The sequence below is a fragment of the Schistocerca piceifrons genome, chromosome 4 (assembly GCF_021461385.2).
Source record: "Schistocerca piceifrons isolate TAMUIC-IGC-003096 chromosome 4, iqSchPice1.1, whole genome shotgun sequence".
NCBI classification, from domain to species: domain Eukaryota; kingdom Metazoa; phylum Arthropoda; class Insecta; order Orthoptera; family Acrididae; genus Schistocerca; species Schistocerca piceifrons.
In genome coordinates this window covers 698,318,615-698,343,016 of record NC_060141.1, presented here as the reverse complement: position 1 = coordinate 698,343,016, position 24,402 = coordinate 698,318,615, and the positions used below count along the sequence as shown (strand labels likewise).

General features: G+C 41.5%; 1 protein-coding gene across 1 annotated transcript in view; it reads right to left on the bottom strand.

The window, feature by feature from the left end:
* Positions 1-2,449, bottom strand: part of LOC124796117 (hemicentin-2-like) — a 790,202-nt gene extending 787,753 nt beyond the window's left edge. Inside the window, exon 1 of the mRNA XM_047260206.1 lies at positions 2,261-2,449. Coding sequence (XP_047116162.1) covers positions 2,261-2,345 — 85 coding nt within the window. The 5' untranslated portion in view covers positions 2,346-2,449. The remainder of the gene's footprint in view (positions 1-2,260) is intronic.
* Positions 2,450-24,402: the final 21,953 nt, after the last annotated feature.

Below are 24,402 nucleotides of genomic sequence, written 5' to 3'. Positions count from 1 at the left end.
CTATCGATTCCATAAAATAATTTGATGTTCCCAGTTCCGACATCAGAATACACTCTTAGAGTGGCTCTGTTAGAGTGCAGCTGACGTTCTCCAGACGTTAGCGTTCATTCCGATGAACACTCGACATCAATGACAGCATACTGCGTTTCATGAGGCATAAATACCTATAACTATACACAATTTTGCGAAAATAACCAATACTTTAATACTTTTTTGGTATATCTTCAGAGTGAAACTGTATCAAGAGGTTTACGTGTCTCTGCCAGTACAGAACCTGCTATTTCAATTACGTCTATGGCTTGTGAGACATCTCGTATAAAACCTAGCGTTCTATGCCTTAATTACATTTCCTACATTCGTTTGGACAATGTTGCCCTCTTTATAGCAACGTCATATCTTTTATCGTAGGATGTAATGACATTGATCTAAAATTTTGCCTTTCTATTCTTTCAAACTTCTCAAAATGGAGATAAGAAGCCTTTTATTACATTCAGTAGGAACTGCACGGTTCGAGAAAGAGTCACAATATGTGTAAGGGTCTCTATTTTCCACAGCGTGCTTATTGTAAAATACGATCACCGCGTTGGCAACCCCTTCCTCATGTTCTACAGCCTCAGTTGCTGGTTTGCTTTTTGCCTTCTTTGCTGATTTGCTACTTTCTTACACATCAAGACATTTAAGACGTCCCTTCAGATTTAGTCCGTGAATGATTGACTGGTTTCAGTTACAGGTTTCATTCGTAAAATTTAAATATAAGGAAGCTATATAAAAACAGTAAAAGCACTTCTGTCGATATCAGTTCACATTTCACTGTACATGGAGTCGGTATCAGCCGCTACTGGGCTACCTTCAGTATATGCCCTAAAAACAGAAATTTTTCAAGTTAAGTAAATACAAATCTGCGTAAATATCGCTCCACAATAACGTTGCAGCGCGCTGGAGCATTTCCTTTCTTATACTTTCGTTTGTGATACACTCCTTAATCATAGGGGAATGTGAGAGAGCGTTGGTTGACTTGCAAAAAGGACGTTGTCGTTGTTAAAAAAGTAAACTCTGCATTGGCTAACGTGCCAAGTAACAAATTTCGACGCCGCCACATAATAATGATGTAGTAAGTCGATATCAAATTAGAAAAAAATGTTGCACGCCACATGGTATGTCTAATTATTTATCCCGAGCATTTTACATGGCTCAGAACGACGACAGCTAGCGATAATAAACAATAGCAACCATTCATGTACTTCCATAACTGTTTAAACAGACAAGTTGACCAACATGTACTTGAAGTTGTAACTGTGTTTCATTCCTTCCACAATTACTGGACCATTCGAGACGTTAAAAGCCATTACTATTACTGAGTCAGTTTTTGTATTACTGGTACGAAATGTTGGTCTCAGTGAACAGGGTTGCTTACTTTAAGATGTTGACAATCATTTGGGAAAATCTGTTGGCAAAAATAGTAATTCACAATATTTTTTCATCTTACTTACCAGAAAATTAACGGAGGTAATTATATCTGCCTCACAAAGCTAGTAAATTAGTAAAGTCATTCACATGTTTAGAGACAGTAAAATGCTACGATATGGTCGATGTAATTAATGTAATCCTATGGTAAGTCACCAGTAAGTGTTCATGTATACGAGGATAGTAGTAATGCGATTCCAGGTCATTGTAGCAGATTCTCAGCTATTCTGCATACTCAGACATTTACCGTCATGAATATTTATCGCCCTTCTACACGTTACCCAGCTATGAACAGAGAGGAAGGAGAAGAAAATAACTTCTTCGCCACGAACCATTACATTTCGCCACGAAGGTCGTAAGAGGTCATACAGTAGTATTAGCGTACTTACCCGCTTGTAAGTGACGTTGTCTAAGTGTCAACGAAGTGTCAGGAAAGAATTTGTTTCGACGCCCATTACATATACATTATCTAGACTGCTTATGGATCATTATCTTTGCTCCAGTGTCGTCGTCTGGGACAAAACACTGTAGAATTTGTAGTGGTAATATTAGTAGAAAACCTTTTTCTCATAGAACCTTACGACGTAGGTGTGCGTTACACGAGATTAAAAAATTTAAAAGGAAATCGTCTCAACAATAAACGACCGCGTTTTGCCGGAACGACCTAAGATTTCGTGCCGATATGTTAAAATATTTTGCAGTGTGGTTAATTTTACAGGCGGTAAAATATTAACAGAATTTCGTGGAAGGATTAATGTTGTTCTCCACCAGGTATCCTGCGTCTTGGTTGTCTTACCTCGGTCATCATCATCTTCGTCCCAGTGCGCTCGAACTGCGAGACACGAACACAGTAGCAAGAGGAAAACCCCTGAAAACCGCATGTTTGCAACGCACTCGCGCCCCTAACTGTAAAACGCGAGGGAGCACAGAGGTACTGCGGGATCGCTGGTGTGAAAAAGTCCGTCGCGGGGGTCGGAGGAGTCAGTGGCGGACGTCGGCGTCGGGTGCCGCTGCGGCTTCGGCGTCGGCGGCCGTGGTGGCCGCAGGGCGCGTCTCCATGCGGTGGCGCGACTCTCCGCGCTCGCACTGCCCGCCACTCGCTGCCGACGGCGGGCGCCGCGTCGCTTCGGCCCCGTCCGACGGCTCTCGGCTCACGACGGCGACAGCAGCGCCACGCGCGGACCGCGCTGCTACTACCACCAGCGGTCGGCGGTGCCCCTGCAGAGCGCGGAAACGGCCGCCGCGCACGACACACACCGGCCAGATATCATTGTGGCGTTGCCGACTGCTGCGAATACATTACCGGTTCCCTCCCCTGGCAACGAAGTATACGTCTGTGGAGTGGCCTACAAAATTCGACCTACTTAATCGTAAACAATGAGATTTGGGGTAAAGATGTATCTGCACGAAGATATCTACGTCTTTCTCCTCGTGTAGTGGTGAATCCAAGGACTGGCAACAGATATCAACTCATCATGCCTTTCCGATTACCTCTTTATTTCTCTGCCGGTCTTACACTTATCTTTCACTATTTGGTGTACTTTGTCGTATTCCTCCTTTACATCTGTTTCCTTTACGTCTGTTTCCATTAGTATTATAGTGTTCAGGAGTCCATCATGTCTCAAGAAATGGCCAAGAAGTCGCACACTTGTTTTGACACCTGTCTTCTCATTAACTCTGTTAAGGACCTCATTGTTTGTAGCTATATCATTCGACGTAATCTGAGTGGTTATAACACCAGATATTGACAGCATTCAGTTTCACCCCTTCATATGGCAGCATATGAAGAAAGAAATCAGTGTCTTCTCTCCTACACTCCACATTACACACTCGTAATATGCCACAGTCAAGAATATAGGCTTCCAGGAATCTTTTCCTGGCTTCAGGGTAGGTGTATCATGATGTTAAAGTCTTATTATTCACTCTGTTGGCAGTTTTTGCTTGGGCAGTTGTACTTCTGGCTTCTGCTGTTCTCCAATCATCCCTTACTTCCTAACTAACAAAATGAGTCAGTTTGCTCAATTATCTCCTTGCCTACATAATTTCGGACTCTTCCTTTCTCTTGTTTATCCCACGTCACCAATTTTATTTTAGACCTACATTTTTCATATACAAGGTGTTCGGAAATTCCCGTACAGACTTCTAGGACTTGCAGAGTCAGGAGATAATATTCTGAAGTGGAACCCATGTCTGGAAGCGTATCATTTCCGTGCTACAAGTATTTGAAAACACGTCGGTAACGAGATCACTTTTACAATTATCTGATTATGCTTAACTCAGTACATCGTTTGTTGTACAATTACACACATGAACAGTGAAAGAAATTGCTCGTCTACTCGTTGACGGATTCTCTTCAGTGTGATGCAGTAGGGCCCCGTCCAGTTCGGGTACGCTGCATCTTCTTGAAGCAACACAGCCACGCCTGCTGACGGTGAAGGTACCCTTTCTCGAATTTGTTGTGTAATTTAGGCGAAAAAGATACGCCATGGAGTCTGAAATTTTGGAGAACGACCTGGAAGAAAGCGACGATCAGTCCTTCCATTACAGTTAGCTTCGTCACTCAGACGGATCATGTCGGTGTTTTCTACAAACGTGTAGCCAGTCATGTTGTTCTGACACTAACAGATACGTGAATGCGACTCCAACCATGTCAGAGAGTTAGGATAGACGTCAAGTGACATCAGTAGATCCGACGTAAAACCCTCCAACGTATTGGATAACTACCTAACAAACATGTTTCCAACGGCTGTAGCGCGGAAACGGTACGTTTTCAAACATTAATTCCTATTCGAATATTATGTGCTCACTCTCCTCTAAAAGCCCCAGAAATTTGTAGCGGGTATTTCCGAACACCCTGTACTATTTCGCCATGATCTTATAAATTATATTTAACATGGCTTCAAGATCTCCTGTACTTTCAGCTAGGACAGTTGCATCATCGACATTACGTATCTATTCTTTGGCCGTGCATTCCTATACCTTCTCTGAATCTTCTCTTATCCTCTGCATACAGGCGACATACGATTATAATGAGTGAAAACGCAGAACAATGCCGGACACATTTTCTTTTCTGCACTTTTTGATTTGTCCCGCCATCACTTCTATAAAAGGTTGTATTCATCGGTATTGATAATCTATTTTGGCTTTTTAAAATAACATGTGAAGTTAGACTCATTGCCAGTTTTTCATCTACAGTGTACTTCAGACCCAGTATTGCTTCTGTGGTTCCTCTGTTTCTCTGGACTCTCTTTTCACTTAGGCAAATCATGACGGGGTCTCCTAAAATAAAAGCCATCGCATCTTCTCAACTTCCTTAATCACTGAGGCACAGTCATACACATGTCTTTAAGTGAACTGTAATATTTTTTGGGACAAAATAGCGTGTTTTTGGAGGACTTGAGCTGTACTATTATTTTACTCCACTATCACGGGCCCTTATAAATTGATCTCTTGGACGACGAAGAACACGATCCGAGATACGTCAGTATGATCAAAAGAAATAAGATGACTGATGGGTCACGCTCTCCGCGCCAGACCTTACTGAATAACATCAAACTACGAACTATAATGTGCCCATATCAACGCACCTCAATACTATGTCTTGCATAGTAACTGCTCTTGTTGTCATTGTGGTCCCAAGACAGGATTGAATCATCTCGTCTTGTTAGTCTAGCCTGCGCAACTACTGCAACCTACATACATTTGAACTGGATATTGCCTGATGTATTCACTTTTCCCCGTCGCTAAATTATTTCTTGAGGCCGCAAGATTTATCCTACTAACCAATACCTTCATATAGTTATGTGTTCTTCCCGATAACTGAGTGGTCAGCCGTCCTACAGGTCCGGGTTCGATTCCCGAATGGGTCGGGGATATTCTCCACTTGCGGATGGGTATTGTACTGTCTTCATCATTTCATCCGCATCCGGCGCGCAGGTCGCCCAATGTGGCGTCGAATGTAATAATACCTGCACCAAGGCGGCCGGACATGCCCCGCAAGGGGCATCCCGGCCAATGACGCCAAACGCTCCTTTCCATTTTTCCATATAGTTATGTTGTGCTACTGTATTTCTTTTTTCCTCAGTTGCATTCAGTAGCTCCTCAATAATTATTCAATCTACCCTCTAATCGTGAACAGAATTTTGTCGCACCATATTTCAAAACCAGTCTGTTTCGTTCGTCGTTGAACTGTTTAGTTCCTCCTTATGAGACTACACCACACAGAAATATATTTTTTGAATAATTTCCTACCACTTTTGAATTTATATTCGTAGGGTGTTGTTCCAATATCTGGGGTTAATATCCAGAAGATGTGGTGGTAAATGTAAAACAAAATCAGTGACACGTCCAAACAATCGTAACAAAGAGGTGGAACCCATAATAACATTCTGCACGCATTCCAAACTACTTAAATTGGACTCATTGAGAGAAAAGTGGTAATTTCCACGTAGAACAATCTGGTTGAAGTTTAGGTAACTGATATACGAGCTAGAATGTCCCACTGTTCAGTTACCTCAATCGTATTCCTTCCTTAGTTACTATACGAGTGTGTATGATGGTGTAAACCTTCTCCTCAACGGTCCGATATGTAAATATTGTAGGAAATGAGAGTGCACGCTGTATTGTTTGGAGAAGTATAAGAATTTTATAAATTACTTTTCGCTCATTAAAGAAATTGCTAATTTCTTTTGATTTAAATAATAGTGGAAAGGAGCGCAGAGAAAAGACATCTTATTACAGCGAGATAAGGCATTAACGTTTCTAAATTGAGCTACGTTCATTTTTCAGTGTGAGAACAGTAAATATGTATAGGACTAATTATAAGTGTAGTCTTTGTATAGGTCACACACAAAATTACGGGATAAACTTGCACTGAAACTTATAATTTTCATGTTATTCTTTTGCTGCTTTTATTCAAATTATCACTTCCTACGGAAAACCAGCACCACTGTGGTAAGCGGTAAGTGTGAGTTACGCCAATATCAACAGAGAGAGTCACGGGTAGAATGAATGGACGTCCGACGGTGTGGCAACAGTACATTAATCTCCGTATTGAATGTATTTTTAATCTAATTTCTTTCTTGTCACGATTATAAAAGAGCTGTATCACTGAATTGATGTGATACTATTCCGGAGGAAAAATGGCATAGTTTATTAATAAAACAGCGTGAATGCCTCTCAGTGATAAATGAAATTGCAAAACCCATTTGGTCTTTTTTTACAAGAGATCCTGTTCGAGATTTGTCTGGACGAAAAGAATTTGCAATCTTTGAGCCAAATGCAATTTAGGGTTAATATTTTTGGCACCTCGACGTCTTTGCTTTATACAACTCTGCAGAGGCATACCGGGAAGTAAAAAGGATCGGTATGACTGATTCCCTTTCCAATAGCAATCATATATTATATCTCTATATCAAGAATTCTACAAACTCTCGAAACCGTCTTACTTTATTTGTATCGCCTTCATACGAAGGCGTCTGTACCCGAATAGTTATTCATTATAGCTCGTATACCAGGGGTCTAATTTCATCCAAGTGTGTTCTGCGAGGTGAAAGCTGCCGTTCCCACGACGATTCCCAGCGTGAGTGGCAATTTCGTGTCTGTTATACCGCCCTCTTATCATCATTTCGACGTGCCTCTTACTTCACTCAGCATCCCCTTTAACTTGATACGACAGTCACGCATTGGAGTGATATTCTTAAACAGTTTACACTAGATTTTGTATGTGTTTCATCAGCATTTGCGCCCAGTTTCAAGTTAATGACACATATGATATTACTTTTAGTCCAGTGATAATCTGGCTACTATTGTAATCTACAGCTTTCTGTAAGCTCTAGTTCCAGTGGATAAGGTAATTGCAAATATACACTGTGTCTCTTCCTCAGTAAGACGAGTTGATTGATACTAGTAAAACAGAAAGTAGTTACCACTCTCGAAACCGTCTTACTTTATTTGTATCGCCTTCATACGAAGGCGTCTGTACCCAAATAGTTACTCTTTATAGCTCGTATACCAGGGGTCTAATTTCATCCAAGTGTGTTCTGGATGGGGATGGAACCTTAATTAATGAATATCGCATTTTTATCACATACAGAGTATTCCACTAGATTGTTTATGTTTTGCTTGGTTCCCAAAATCCATGTTACAGTGTAAGGTAACTAGCCGAGTAGAGTCTGGGAAATTTCTTCCATCCACGCCATTACTGCAAATGTCTGCGTTAAAGTTAGCCCAAATTTTCATCAGAGTTGGACACAAATCTATAACCAGAATTAATTGCACATCACGAAAAGTGGTCTAGATCTTGATTTTTGATGTATAACTGGACAGTGTTAAGCACGTAACATAGAGGCTAAAGCTTTTACGGTCAGCTAATTGGCCAAATACTTCGTCTATACGATGTGTAACATTGCAGAACATAAGAAAAAAACACACTGTACCTGGAAAGAAGAAGATATTTACTGTATTTAAGGGTGAAATGGACAGGATAACAAGAAGAAGATACCAGCATGCTCAAGATATTTCTTGGTAAGACGATTCTATCGTACCAGGTTGTATTATGTAAGACAATAATCACAAGAACATCGTAATAATCCTAATAGTCATACAGCAGGAAACTAAACATCCTACAGTCACAAAGCTCTTCTAAATGAAACGTTAAACACTGCCGATTGTTAATATGTGGTGGATAGGAAATCTGTGACTTTCATTGTGGAAAGAGAGAAAATACACAGATGTACAAAACAAGGGTGAAAGCAACTTTCTTGTAATGTGTTACTGCCAAGTATCATAGCTCCATGAAACTTGAATCATGCAACGAAAGAACTGCTACAGTTTAGTACAGAAGATAACTGAAAGAAATACATAATAGGACTACAGAAATGACACTTTTAATCAAAGACAATAATTACACTGAAGTTATCGCGATTTATGGTCCCCTGGGCATTACAAAAGGCGACACACAGTTATTAATAGAGTGTGTGATCAGCACGAACAGCAGTGCATACTATATACAGTGTTCCCTTTCTGATTACAAGATAGGAAATAAGTTCTTGTGGTAGGGCGATCCATTCCTATTGACAAATGCTGGATGGTCGTTGGAGCATGAGAATGAGCTTTAATGTTTCTTTCATGCGTCTCACACGAGCTGGATGGGATTTAAATCGACGGTAATGGCAAGCCATTTACCGAATATCCTCTCATTCCAAGAACTCCTCCACCTGCACTGTTCGATATGGTCGTGCATTGTCATGCGTAAAACTGACGTCAGCGGCGGATGTATGTCTGAAGAGACGCACATGGGAAAGGAGTAGGTCTCACAATAACGTTAATCGGAGCATTACGTGTTCCCACGTCTCGCCATATGAGCGTCCAGAATCCTTAGGCAGAACCTCCTGAGTAGAGCACGCGATCCAACTTCTCGCTGGTGTGGTCTATATGCACTTCGAACCATCGTAAACGGTGCCACCGATGCACAGAATTCAACGGAACGCAAAGCACTGGTCGTCGGTCGTAGAGACCTCTACCAAGCAAACGCCGTGCTACTGTGGCGTGTACGATTGCGTGCTTTCCAGTCCTGTTAAATGTGGTAGTAATTTCAGCCGCATTCACGATATTGTTAGACAAGGGGAAGAAGGAGCTCGCTCAGGAATAATCCCTAGAAACATACCTTCAAATATTCTGCTGTTTGATAAAGACCAAATTATTTTACGGAAAGTGGAGGATGTTTTACAGTTTGCCCTGCATCGCTTGGACTTATCAGGCAAACTCTGGAACTTGAAAATATCAGAAAATAAAATCAAAGTTTATGCTTTTAAAAGAAAATACTCAGTATATTCTAATAAATGCTAAACGAAAATTCCATAAAAGACGTACCTCACTTTCAGTTATTAAGTTGTGATATAGGTCATGAATATGATAATGACGTGTCCAACATGTTAAACAAGTTTCAAATGGTATGTGACACTATGCATAGAACATTAACCAGTAAAACTAGGAAAGACACAAAGGCAGTATTGTATCATATAATTGCGACAGCTACGTTCACATTCAGAAGTGGGACCTGTACAGTAATTAATTAAAATCAACGAAGGATACAGACAGCTGAAACCAAATATTTAAGGAAAGTACACTGAGAGATTAAATACAGAAATCCAAAATAAAGAAATAATAAATTGTATTTTCCATGAATGAAAGAACAGAATAAAGGATGTCAATATGGAAGAAACATTCTCTAATAAACGGGTGGAAATTACAGTCAGACATATAATAGACTATAGACCTAAAGCAAAGGGAGGAGGAGGAAAATGTGGCCTTTTTGAAGATAGTCTACTCCTTGGTGTTAAGAAACAGACGAACTGCACCTGCGGTTTGATGAGGGGCCCTCTTAACCTGTAACATAATGTAACTATCATTTTCTGCTGTAGTTGACCGTGAGAGACCACCTCCCATCCTTTTCGCAGAAATCTGAATGGACATGAAACAATGCTGTAGGTAATACCAAGCTCCTAGGTTGCAATTTTCATACACTGTCAGTTTCCAGTTTCGGAATGATTCCTTCCCGTGTTAAATCAGAATGTTGTCCCTGGGACATGTTGTAATGGAGAACACCATCACAGTGCACAGTACCGAGCGAGGTGGCACAGTGGTTAGCACACTGGACTCGCATTTAGGAGGACGACGGTTCAATCGCGCGTCCGGCCATCCTGATTTAGGTTTTCCGCGATTTCCCTAAATAGCTTCAGGCAAATTCCGGGATAGTTCCTTTGAAAGGGCACGGCCGACTTCCTTCCCCATCCTTCCCTAATCAGATGAGACCGATGACCTCGCTGTTTGGTCTCTTCCCCCAAACAACCGAACCCATACCCTCCCCTATAGCGCACAGTAACTAATCGCTGATTGGCAGACCCTTTTTCCGACCCTTCACCTGCATTGTGTTGCGGGGATGGCCCCATTTGGTGGTACAGTTTTGCTCACCTCGTGTCCAACTTTGTGTGCGCGACAGCGAGTCCTATACCAATATGTTCCCAAAACTTCATTCATTTCTACCAAGTAGCTTTTATCTAACCATTTGCAGAACAATGTATTTGCAAAGCTTGATCCTGAATAGTTAATTCCAAACTGTTATTCTAGGTAAAAGTAGGACTGAAGATGGTAGGAAAATGATGCTACCATCTTTAGGGACCAGATCAACACGCGGAGAGTAAATTCCTTTCCGATGTTGGTATAATATTACACTACATATTCCTGATTGTGGGTAGAAAGTAGACTGTAAATAGTCGAAAAGTAAGAAAAGTGACACAAGATGATAAATAAGAACCATTAGACTCTAAATGTGAAGAACCTTTTTTTATGATGAACCTTGCAGGGAGGATGAATGTTACATCTGTTAAGACATCCATGAATAGTTAATTGGCTCTACATTAATACAAATAAAAGTTATCAAGGACATGCAATTTAGTGGGTATGAAGATATTTAAAATTAGATATTTTAAAAGATGGTGGAACTCATCAAACCAGGTCACACAGTCCTCATGAGACACCAGTGACGATACAAGTAAAGTAGAACATATTTAAAGTCTCAGTGGAATTGTAGATTGTGCTTGTGACATTTTTATTTCCACTAAACCTAGAGTACAAACAGGAGTTCGTAAACGAATTAATATGGGGCAGACATACATAAAGTGTTTCCAGTATGTCAGAGTGTCTAGTATGTTACAGGGTGAAGAAAAATTCGTGCACTCGGACTTAGACGCGTGATTCTTTGCATACTAGCATTACAAAAATGGTTGTCACAATATTTCGTCCTGTGCACGTTTTCGGCAGGAAACAGACATAAAAGATCGGCTATCTGGCAACACTCTAATCACATACACGGTAACTGTCTCTGCCAGGAGTAGTTCTGAACAGCTCCTGCAATGGAACACGCGAGAGGTCGAGGGTTCGATTGTGCGTCGAGGCGCATTTGTTTTTATTTGCCAGTTTCATTCTGCCATACGATACCGTAGTTTACACCGTTTCTTAAGCCGTGCGTATTCGATATTTATATATTACAGTGTTTCCTAACAGTGAACATAACAAAAACGTGGTCAGACAAGTCATAAATTGACTGTTGAAAGAAATGACCTGTCAGACAGAATAACTACAAAATTATTATCAATTTCGCTAAAGATGACTACACAGTTAAATAACTTAACATCTACTATTAATTTATAGACATGTAGCACGTTCACTCAGATCTAACACATTAGCAACCAGTGGCAATAGTAATTTCCATATTAATAACGCATAACCTTTACGAAAGAATAGATCGTCCTTAGATCAGGTATTCAAAGCCACCCCCTACGCGTCCAAACATTGCGCGACCCGCTGGTTCACACAGCTCTGGACTCCTCGCAACATGGCAGCATCCGCAGATACAAGAGTAGTATGAACACTTGCTATCAGTTCTTCGATATGTGTGGGCTGAGTAGGTAATACTTAGCTCCTAGGTTGCAATTGCTCCCTCCTACGTATATCTCACGAAGAGACCATGATGATAAAATCAGAGAGATTAGAGCCCACACAGAGGCATACGTACAATCCTTCTTTCCACGAACAATATGAGACTGGAATAGAAGGGAGAACCGATGGAGGTACTCAAGGTACCCTCTCCTTGCGGAGTATGGATGTAGATGTAGATGTAGATGTAGATGTAGATGCAGATGAATGCATGTGCTCCTTCAAGTGTCTCCACAGGAAAAAATACAGGGGATCTAGATCAGGTGAACGCGAAGACCATGCAACTGGACCTCTATGTCAGAGCCATTTCCCTGGAAATGTTCTTTCTGTATACCGTCGCACATAAATTCTAATATGTGGAGGTGCGCCATCATGCTGGATTCATGGCCTCTGACGAACACGAAGTCGAACATCCTCCATTGCGTCAGGCAAATAGTTTGAGAGGAATGCATGATTCCTCCCTGTAATCATCCGGTCAGGCAACAAGTAGGAACTGAAACTCCTGTTTCCCATTATGCCAGCCCTGATTTTGACACCAAAACGAACTTTATATCCATGATTGCGGGTGACGTGCGGATTAACGTCACGCCAATGGAGGGCATTATGCGTACTGAAGACATCCTCAAGAGTGAAAGCTGCTTCATCCGACCATATTACAGTGTCCATGACGTCGTAGTTGGCTTCCTGTTGTTGTTGGGACCATTCATACAACTGCACCCGTAGACGTGGTCTGCAGGATCAGGTGCTGCGTTAAAGAATAAAGGTAGAAGTGCAGCCCACGCTCATGCAGCACGCCAAAGATCGTACAATGCGAGATACGCAGCTGTCTTGGTAAACTACCTGTACTTCACTGGTGTTCTTAGTAAATGATCTCCAGAATAGCTTCCTCGATGGAAGACCTCTGTGACGCTATGGTGAAAAGAGAGATTCTGTCTCCCGATGGCAAAGCTCCAGACGACGAAACCCATTATTATCTGGATGCCGTCGACCAGGACATCCAGCAGCAAATTCACTAGCGGTAACTGCGCCCAGTTATCAGATGGACCAAGCACCAGTAACATATCCGCATTTTCAACGTCTGTGTATGCCATACTATAGTCACATTGTTTTAGAACAACACAAGAAAAGAAAATGATATGTGTGCATGACAATTGTCACGGGCGTGCTACTCCGCTAGGAACTACTTCTTGTGTGGTGAACAGCGTATACAGTATAAACAGGTCGTTAGTCGCAGCGGTCGGTTCCATCTAACGCGCATCGTCTCTCATACAGCCTTTGTTCTGCAAACTCATCCTGACACGGCTAATCATGAAATATGCGTCATCGTATTACACTCTTTCCCTAACGGTAATGAACGTGATCTTCCCACATTTGCATCGGATACAATAATAATAATAATTATTATTACTATAATAATAACAATGTTAATAATAATAATAATAATAATAATAATAATAATAATAACCAATATACGCTGAAGAATCAAAGAAACTGGTACACCTGCCTAACATCGTGTACGGCCCCCGCGCGCGCAGAAGTGCAGCAACACGACATAACATGGACGCGGCTGTCTGAAGTAGTGCTGCAGGGCTTTGACACCGTGAATCCTGCAGGGCTGTCCTTAAATCCGCAAGAGCACGAATGTGTGGAGATCTCGTCTAACCAACACGTTGCAAGGCATCCCAGATATGGTCAAGCGGATGTGTTTAAACACAGAGGAGTGGTCCTTGAGCCACTTTGTAGCAATTCTGGACGTGTGGGGTGTCGCATCATCCTGCTCGATTTGCCCAAATTCGTCGGAATGCACAATGGACATGAATGGAGGCATGTGATCAGACAGGATGCTTACATACGTGTCACCAGTCAGAGTCGTATCTAGACGTATCAGGGGTCCCGTATCACTCGAACTGCATACGCCCCACACCATTAGAGAGCCTCCACCAGCTTGAAGAGTCCTCTGCTGACGTGCAGGATCAGTGGATTCATGACGTGGTCTCCATATCTGTACACGTCCATCCTCTCGATATAAGCTGAAACGAGACTGGTCGGACCAGGCAACAAGTTTCCAATCATCAACAGTCCAATGTCTGTGTTGAAGGACCCAGGCGAGGCGTATAACTTAGTGTCGTGCAGTCCTCAAGGGTACACGAGTGGGACTTCGACTCCGGAAGCCCATAGCGATGATGTTTCGTAGAATGGTTGACACGCTAACACTTGTTCATGACCCAGCATTGAAATTTGCAGCAGTTTGTGGAATGGTTGCACGTCTGTCATCTTGAACGATTCCATTCAGTTGCCGTTCACCCCATGTTTGCAAGATCTTTTTCCGGCTGCAGCGATGTCCAACATTAAATGTTTTACCGGATTCCTGATATTCACGGTACGCACGTGCAATAGTCGTACGGGAAAATCCCGTCTTCATCACTACCTCGGAGATGCTGTCTTTCATCGCTCATGCGCCGACTATAACACCACTTTCAAACTCACTTAAATCTGGATAACCTGCCATTGTAGCAGCAGTAAAGATCTGTCAACAGCGCCAGACACTTGTTGTCTTATATAGGCAATGCCGACCGCAGCGCCGTCTTCTGCCTTTTTATATGTCTCTATATTTGAATATGCATGCCTGTACCAGTTTCTTTGGCGCTTCAGAATATATCATAAAAGTAATGTACAGTGTGCGTGCCGCTAAAACTCAGAAACGAGTCCCGCTACCTTCAAGGGAGTTATATGTCGTAGCTCTATATCCCTCATCAATGAGGAAGGTTCCCGTTTGTACCTGAAGGACGTGCTGCTGAAGATATAAGGGCAGGCAAGTTTTGCCCACTAGAAATTTCTAGAAAATGCCGGAGAGAATTCGAGTCATTCCAGAAGATTCTAGAGTATTCGAGAGCATTCCCCAACATTCCAGAATGTTCCACAATGATCCGGGATTTTCTGGAATATTGGTGAATGGTCTGGAAAATTCTGGAAGATTCCATAATGTTCTGAACACCCCGAAAAATCGAAGATCATTGGCACATTCTAGACAACTCTCCAATGATGTGGAACATTGTGCCTACAAACAATCCTGTTGGAAGAAGATCCGCAACTGACCCTTATAGCAGAGGCTGAAAATACCGCTTCAGGTACACGCGGCGCTCGGTGACCACAGCACAGCTACGACACCTGAAGATGGGCTTATAACAGTCCGCAACCGGTAGTGTGAAAATAAAGAATTTACAACAGAAGCGGTATTTTCAACCTCTGCCATTAGAAGCCCATTTGGTATGTTCTGTGGCCTACCAATTGGTACGGGTATATGAAACACGACCTGTCGTGGGTTTAAACATCAGTGTCTTATCAGTGGCGAAGGAAGGAACTGAAAAAGTAGTGCAGTGAGTAAATAAAAACTAACAGTAAAGTTTGAGTAGCCGAAATGATACAGTGAGTGTATATAAATGGACAATAGAGGGTCAAAAGTGTGTAAAGTGTACTTAATTTACTTGTTAACAAAAAGTTGATTTGATTTATATTTTAAGCCATGCCCAAATGTAGAAACGGGGAGATCTAACCAGTTCTCAGGCAAAACGATGAAAACAAAATGAATACGATAAAAATAAAACACAAGAAGACCGCAAAGCACGTTCAAATTCCCAACGAACGACAATGAGCAGCGCGAGAAGCAGAGAAACCAAAGGGCAACGAAATGAACGGACTGAGGAACCAAAAATTGCAACACAACTGCATAATAAAAGACTGCGAACTGAAGGCAGCCATTCCATACGACCCGATGAAAGAATATATAAAACACAAACACGTCGTAATAGAAAAAACGGACAACATCTGCCCACTTTGAAACCCAAAAAATTTCAGTGAAGAAACACCAATGTTCTGTTGCATGAGCGGAAAAACTCGATTTCCACTACTGTAAGTAATCCGTATGTATTTAGCTGAATTGAAAACCTTTAGATTTTTGTGATTCATCGTGTAACCAAAATGTAACGGATTCTTTTTAGTACTAGTATTTAGTTTGATCTTCTGATGACTTTACTAAGCGGTATATACAGCATCATTCGCAAACAATCTAAGGAGGCCGCTCAGATTGTTTCCTAAACCCATACATATTACAAAAATTGTTGTAAAATGGGTGTTAGTGTGTGTGTGTGTGTGTGTGTGTGTGTGTGTGTGTGTGTGTGTGTGTGTGTTTGTGTGTCTATGTACCACATCTACTCCTAAACCACTGAATCGATTTAAACTAAATCTGGTACACATGTGTCTTAGTGTTAAGCAACAATCGCTGTTGGGTAAGAACCATCTACCTAATAGAGGGATGGGGGTGGTGGTGAAAAAGGAGAACAGTAGAAAAGTACCGCATGAGCCGTGACGTTATAAGTTATTATGTCTTTAGTACTAACTGTATTAGCAACACATTTTACCGATATATACCACTGAAAGTAACTGCAAAATTATATCACAGTGCGACACATAGTTTAGGAGATATGCGTGAGAAACTGCCGCTTCATGCATGAGGTTTAAATTTATTACTATTAATTCTTTGCTACCGGATCAATTTACAATAAATTTCGCAAGCAGTTGCCACACATGTCGCTAAATGTATCTACAGCGCGACATCATTGTATGACACATACATTAGGAAATATGACGTCACTAACATTGAGTAGTATATCAGTCGCTGTGTGATACGGACATGGACACACAGCTATAAATAAATACCTGGGAAACGCCGGGTTTCACAGCTAGTAGAAATGACAATAAAAATAATAATGTATGGAGCTTCTACACAGTACGCGCTTATCAGACTCAGTGTTGAAAGGCATAGTTGGTGATTCCATGTTGATATGCATACAAATGACAACCAAGCCTGGAAATTATTTCAACGCACCTACTGGTGCAGTTACTGGTGGCGTAAGACCCCAACAAAATGTTGTGGACCTAAACGTGGTAAGAATAACCTTTTGCAATAATCGATGGGACCACTGGGGGGGAACATGCACACATATAGGTTTCTTGGGATCTCGCATATGCAGTGGTGTTAAACAATTTGCGTCCACGACGGCAAAAGGCTTCTTTAAATGGTTGCCAATGAAAACGATTTTACTTCTATTTCTGTGCTCATAATCCATGAGTGAAAATTTTTTGTAGAAGACCAGCTGTAATCTCTGTATGATGATTAAGACGCCAGATACCATACCTCGCAGACTACATTTAGCAAATAAAAACAAACACACATCGACCCAGAATCGAACCCTCGACCTCCTGCACAAGGACGCTAAACGCTATCCACGACACCAGCTATTCCTACAAGCTGCCAGAGTTAGTTACCACACACGTGGTGACAGTGTTGCCAGACTGTCAGCCTTCAACGCCGCTTTACTGCTTGCAATACGCGCACGACGAAATTTTGTGACAGACATTTTTGTATTAATACTATGTGAGGAATCACCCTGAGAAGTTCGAGTGTGCAGTTTCTTTCTTCACCCAGTATATCTTCGATCACACAATAAATTTAGCTGCAAAAGAGTAATAGCAAAACGTATACAGTATTACATCTTCTGCAAAGTTGTTTCTAAACTGGGTTATGATGTACTGATTTCAGCGAACATCACTTTCGTTTTCAGCTCATCTATGAATATCGTGAAGTAGAAGCCCTGTAGCTCACCTACTAAAACATACGTAGTCCGATAATGGTCATTTCAAACACAAAAGTTTGAGAAGTCATTCATGAAATTCCGAGATGCCTGGTGTATACCACAAACATATCAGAAACATATCCCGAAAGTACCAGACAACGGCCTCGCCGCACTAATAGTAGTCAATCATTATCAATTTCCTACTTTCTAAATTCTACCAGGCTGATAGCAGGAATGTTAGCGTTAATGAGTTCCTTATATGCAATAAGCTCACTTGTACAACTTTGCTAATAGGAATATCTAAAGCTAAAGTGTGTTGCTGAACACAATTTGCCATTACACTGAGATCGTGCGAAAAGTCTTACGGAATTTTCTTGGCCGTATAATAACCTTTCACAGTCCGGAAGTAAATGTAAAACCTTACGATGCGGAGGAGGACGTTGTTGGATGAATATGGCGAGCTTTCTGGCATTTTCCATGCGGTAAGGTGCTGCCCACGCAGTAAAATACATAAACCACAGCCAGAAGGCTAAAGTATAGCCTTCATCTCTGACATTCCTCAAAGAATTCCAGAGTCCAGTGTACGCTAAAGCAAAGAACACTCTGCTATGCTGTTACTAAATGAGGAACTTCAAAGTAAAGGCTACTCCGTTCTTCGCATACTATGTGTGCTGTGTCTCTTTTAGAACACACAAAGGTTGGAAACCATGTTTAGACTAGGACTGATCTTGTCAAATAATTCTGTATCCGAGATCTTGCCGAAAGTGCCAAGAGCGGTGGAGTGCACGAGTAGGTACCGTGTCCGACTGTTCACCTGTCCAAAAAGCGGATCTTTGAACAACCCTTTTAATCCACCGCTGACTGGATTACGTTTATCAATCGTTGGAAGCCATGACAAGCGTTTAGTATTGCTGATTTAGTTTTCGTGTCGTACAACAGTTAATATCGTTTAAATCCCTCAAAGCTAGAGGAGACACATTTGATCACTGACATGGTGGAAAGCAAAGAGAACTTAAGCTAACAGAAAAGTCAACTTCATATCGTGGAGTATCAAGAGACACAAACATTTGAATTTAGAATATGTTTCAAGATGTCGCACGACTCGAGACCAATTTCGATGTCCAGTAGTTGGGGGATTTGGTGAATAGCCATCGAGTAATTTAAACATGGTAATTACCTAAAGGGTTTGTTTTTTCGAGTATGACCCATGTTCAAGTATTGCTTTTTGTTACTGTCTGCATGTTTAAGATTGTGCATCTTGCTTGAAAATGAAAAATACTCGAAATTGCAATCAATATAAAGAAAATATCTGATATCCGCAACTGACGATTACCATATTTGATAATTCGATGTATTTGTCATACCTTCGGGCTTTTTGCTACTGATGCACCTCTTAATTACGGGATGAGCTGATAGATGTACAGTACAACATATAACTGACATACCTTTTCATACATTTCCAGAATTTTCATGGGCCTTATGAAATATTATCTTACGATCATTATGCTTGACAGGACAGAAAATGTGTTAAATTTATTTCAATATTTTTTCAAGATTTGTATATGAATATTTTCTTACCTTTCAATATGCGTTTCAGATCCTGTTATCAATCATAATCTGAACCGACTATAGCTAGTAGCTTGGGTAACATAAACCACTCAGAAGGAATGAAGGAAAGCATATGTTTTTTGTTATCTAACGCAGTGCCCATTTCTTTTGGCGATCATTAGTACTTCTAAACAGATTTACTTCGTGCTGACAAAGTAGATGACTAGGCAGCAACTTATCACTCGGAATGTACAATGCCTGTCAAGAAATGTGAAGCACCTAGAAGACATGGTAGTATGACCATCTAACTTTGTACACGAATACAGCATCGGCGGGTACGTAAATGATTAGATACCTGTGACAAGTAAAACTTCCACCAGTCTGCGTTAATGTTGTTCGTATTTAGTATCGTAACCAGGCGTGGTATGTTTGTATAAGGGATGGGATCAGCGTCAGATGCTAAGTTATCAGCAGAAATGCCACATACCCCTGTGAGACCGCGTTATTAGGACTTTGTTTTTATAAAACAGATCTGATGATGGTCATTATAGACCGAAACCGGTAATCTGTTAACAAAAAGTTTGTGACCAAAGACGTGAATTAAAGGAAACTTAGCGTTATAAGTACCTGGCAGAGACTGAAAGGGATCTCATTAAAATGCTGAGGAGGGAGGAGGAGCTGTCCTGGTCGGCAGGTCGAATAATGAAATATCCAGATGTGTGGGGCAGTGGCATGGGAACGTGCTAGCAGCCATACTCGCCGTCAGGGTTCCAGTCAACCACAAGACACGATCGGCGTATTTTGCGTCAAACTCGTCGTAGCTCATTCAGTTGTGCGCCTGTCATTCGAGAACAAGTAATGGTCTCCCACAAATTGGTGGGAGTCTAATATTAGCCGGACTAGGCAGCTACCGGCCCAAGCGGGCCAAGGGAAGCGAAAGCGGCTGTGTTCAGAGTGGTGCCTCACGCGGAAGATTGAACCGCTTATGAATGGCATCGCATTTCATTCAGCAGGGAATCGCGGTTCTGTACTACTACGGATGACCACCGAGGTGAGTAGGACAGCGATATGGGGAGCGGTACCATTCTTCAGATATTTTTGGAGTGGTACAAACATGTTACTCCTGAAGTCCTGGTGTGAGGAAGCATGAGGTATAACTTCAGGTTATGTTTGGTAGTGATAAGAGTCATCTCTGACGGTTCAGCCGTGCCTCACGGGCATCGTGTGTCCTTGAGTGTTACCTCCCATTTTACACTATCGTGTACGATTTTTTAACAGGACAGTCTTCATCCACATATATCACTTCTATCTATAAACTATCGGCGCGATGCTGGGGTTTTCACAGGGCCAACAACATCTCCACATTTGAGTCCGATAGAGCATGTATGGCACCAGAACGGATGCCAACTCTGCCCCAGAACTTCCAGGATATCAATAACGAGTCAATAACAATTTAGGCCCCGATCCCATGAACCATGGAGCTTGCCGGCGATGGGGAGGCTTGTGTGCCTCGGCGATACTGATAGCCGTACCGTAGGTGCAACCACAAAAAAATGGTTCAAATGGCTCTGAGCACTATGGGACTCAACATCTTAGGTCATAAGTCCCCTAGGACTTAGAACTACTTAAACCTAACTAACCTAAGGACATCACACATACCCATGCCCGAGGCAGGATTCGAACCTGCGACCGTAGCAGTCCCGCGGTTCCGGACTGCAGCGCCAGAACCGCTAGACCACCGCGGCCGGCAGGTGCAACCACAGCAAAGGGGTATCTGTTGACAGACCAGGCAAACGGGTGGGTCCTGAATAGAGGCAGCAGCCTTTTCAGTTGTCGCAGGGACAACACTCTGGATGATGGACTGATCTGGCCTTGTAGCATTAACCAAAATGGCCTTTCTGTGCTGGTACTGTGAAGGGCTGAAAGCAAGGGGAAACTACTGCCGTAATTTTTCCCGAGGCCATTCAGCTTTACTGTATGGTTGAATGATGATGGCGTCCTCTTGGGTTAAATATTCCTGAAATAAAATAGCCCCCTATTCGGATCTCCGGACGGGGACTACTCAGGAGGACGTCTTATTAGGAGAAAGAAAAGTGGCATTTTACGGATCGGAGCGTGGGATGTCAGGCACCTTAATTGGGCAGGTAGGTTAGAAAATTTAAAAAGGGGATAGGTTAAGGTTAGATACAGTGGGAATTAATGAAGTTCAGTGCCAGGAGAAACAAGACTTCTAGTCAAATGAATATAGTGTAATAAATAAAAAATTAAATAGGGGTAATGCAGGAGTAGGTTTAATAATAGGTGTGCGGGTAAGCTATTAGGAACAGAATAGAGAACGCATTATTGAAGCTAAGATATACATGAAGCCCACGCCTACCACAGTAGTACAAGTTTATATGCCAACTAGCTCCGCATATGACAAAGAGGTTGCTGAAGTGTATGATGAGATAAAATAAATTATTCAGTAAGTGAAGGGAGACGAAAATTTAGGAGTTATGTGGAACTGGGATTCGATAGTAGGAAAAGTAAGAGAAGGAAAAGTAATAGGTGTATATGGAATAGGGGTAAGGAATGAAAGAGGAAGCCGCCTTGTAGAATTTTACACAGAGCATAACTTGACCACGGATAACACTTTATTTAACAATCATGAAATAAGGTTGTATACGTGGAAGAGGTCTGGAGGCACTGGAAGGTTTCACATAGATTATATAATGGTAAGACACAGATTTAGGAACTAGGTTTTAAATTGTAAGACATTTCCAAGGGCACACATGGACTCTGACCACAATCTATTGGTTATGAACTGCAGATTAAACCTGAAGAAACTGCCAAAAGGTGGGAATTTAAGGAAGTGGGACCTGAATGAACTTAAAGAACAAGAGGTTGTAGAGAGTTTCAGAGAGAGCTTTAGGGAACGATTGATAAGACTGGGGGAAAGAAATACAGTAGAAGAAGAATGGGTACCTTTGAGAGATGAAATATTGAAGGCAGTAGAGTATCAGATAGGTAAAAAGACTAGGGCCAGTAGAAATCCTTGTGCCACAGAAGAAATATTGAATTTAATTTATGAAAGGAGAAAAAGTACAAATGCAGTAAATGAAGCAGGCAAAAAGGAACACAAACTTCTCAAACATGAAATAGATAGGAAGTGCAAAATGGCTAAGCAGGGATGGCTAGAGGACAAATGTAAGAATGTAGTGCCATATACTACTAGGGGTAAGATAGATGCTGCCTACGGGAAAATTAAAGAGGCCTTTGGAGAAAAGAATACCACTTGTATGAATATCAAGAGCCCAGATGGAAAACCAGTTCTAAGCAAAGAAGGGAAGGCTGAAATGTGGAAGGAGTATATAGAGGGTCTAAACAAGGGCGATGTACTTAGAGGAAATATTACGGAAATGGAAGAGGACATAGATGAAGATGAGATGGAAGATATGATACTGCGTGAAGATTTTGACAGAGCACCGAAAGACCTAAGTCGAAACAAGGCCCTGGGAGTAGACAGCATTCCATTAGTACTACAGATAGCCTTGGGAGAGACAGCCCTTACAACACTCTACCACCTGGTGAGGAAGATGTGTGAGACAGGCGAAATACCATCACATTTCAAGAATAATATAATAATTCCAACCCCAAAGAAAGCAGGTGTTGACAAGTGTGAACATTTTCGAACTATCAGTTTAATATGTCACGGCTACAAAATACTAATAAGAATTCTTTATAGCGGAATGGAAAAACCGGTAGAAGCCGACATCGGGGAAGAACAGTTTGGATTCCGTAGAATTGTTGGAACACGTGAGCCAATACTAACCCCACGACCTGTCTTAGAAGACACATTAAAGGAACGCAAATCTACGTTTCTAGCATTTGTAGATTTAGAGAAAGATTTTGACAATGTTGACTGGAATACTCTCTTTCCAATTCTGGAGGTGTCAGGGATCAAATGCAGAGAGTGAAAGGCTATTAACAATTTGTACAGAAACCAGATGTCAGTTGTAAGAGTCGAGGGGCGTGAAAGGGAAGCAGTGGTTGGGAAGGGAGTGAGACAGGGTTGTATTCTATCCACGATGTTATTCAAGCTATATTTTGAGCAAGCACTAAAGGAAGCAAAAGAAATTTTGGAGTAGCAATTAAAATCCGTGGGGAAGAAATGAAAACTTTGTTTTCCGATGACATTTTAATTCTGTCAGAGACAGCAATAGACCTGGAAGAGCAATGGACGAAATGGTCTTCGTCTCGAAAGGAGGATATAAGATGAACATCGACAAAAGCAAAACGAGGATAGTGGAATGTAGTCAAATTAAATCGTGTGATGCTGACGGAGTTACATTAGGAAATGAGACATTTAAAGTTTTTCTATTTCTGGAGCAAAATCACTCATGATAGTCGAAGTAGAGAGGATATAAAATGTAGACTAGCAATGCAAGGAAAGAATTTCTGATGAAGAGAAATTTGTTAACATCGAGTATAGATTTAAATGTCAGGAAGTCGTTTCTGAAAGTATTTGTATGGAGTGTAGCCATGTACGGAAGTGAAATGTGGACGATAAATAGTTTAGACAAAAAGAGAATAGAAGCTTTCGAAATGGGGTGCTACAGAAGAATGCTGATGATTAGATGGGTAGATCACGTAACTAATGAGGAGTACTGAATAGAAGATAGTGTAGCATGAAGTGCTGCACCAAACCAGTCTCTGGTCTGAAGACCGCCACAAAAACAACAATTTTGGGACGTCTTGCCTCAGGAAATGACACAACTATTTCATGACACTCTTTCAACCGAATCTGTGCATGCATCCGAGCCAGGAAGTTACAGGGCTATACTGAGAATTGGCTCATACTGCCAAATTCGTTGTAGACTTGACACGATTTTAAAATCACTTAAAGAAAGATCATATCCTCAGAAGCCATGAAGATATATTTAGTTTCCATTTCCCCTTCGGGGTCATTCGCTTTCCTTGTCGGGTATTGCGTTATAAATTCATAACCTCGGCAGCAAACGAAATGCCTTCGCTTTGTATACAAGAATATCTGTACATAACGTTTACCACTTAGTTTTTTCTTTTTACTCTCAGGCAAACGTTTTTCAGTACCCACTGGCTTCAGGCATATTCAATAATTTTAAGACTAACTCACTTTTTATATATCCATTAGCTCTTTTGAAAACACGATCCCATTTGTTTTATTTTGGCGTAACAACTGAATTGTTGATTGCACTTGACGTTTCTGTTAGTAATCCTTTAATGACAAGTGTGATGTGCG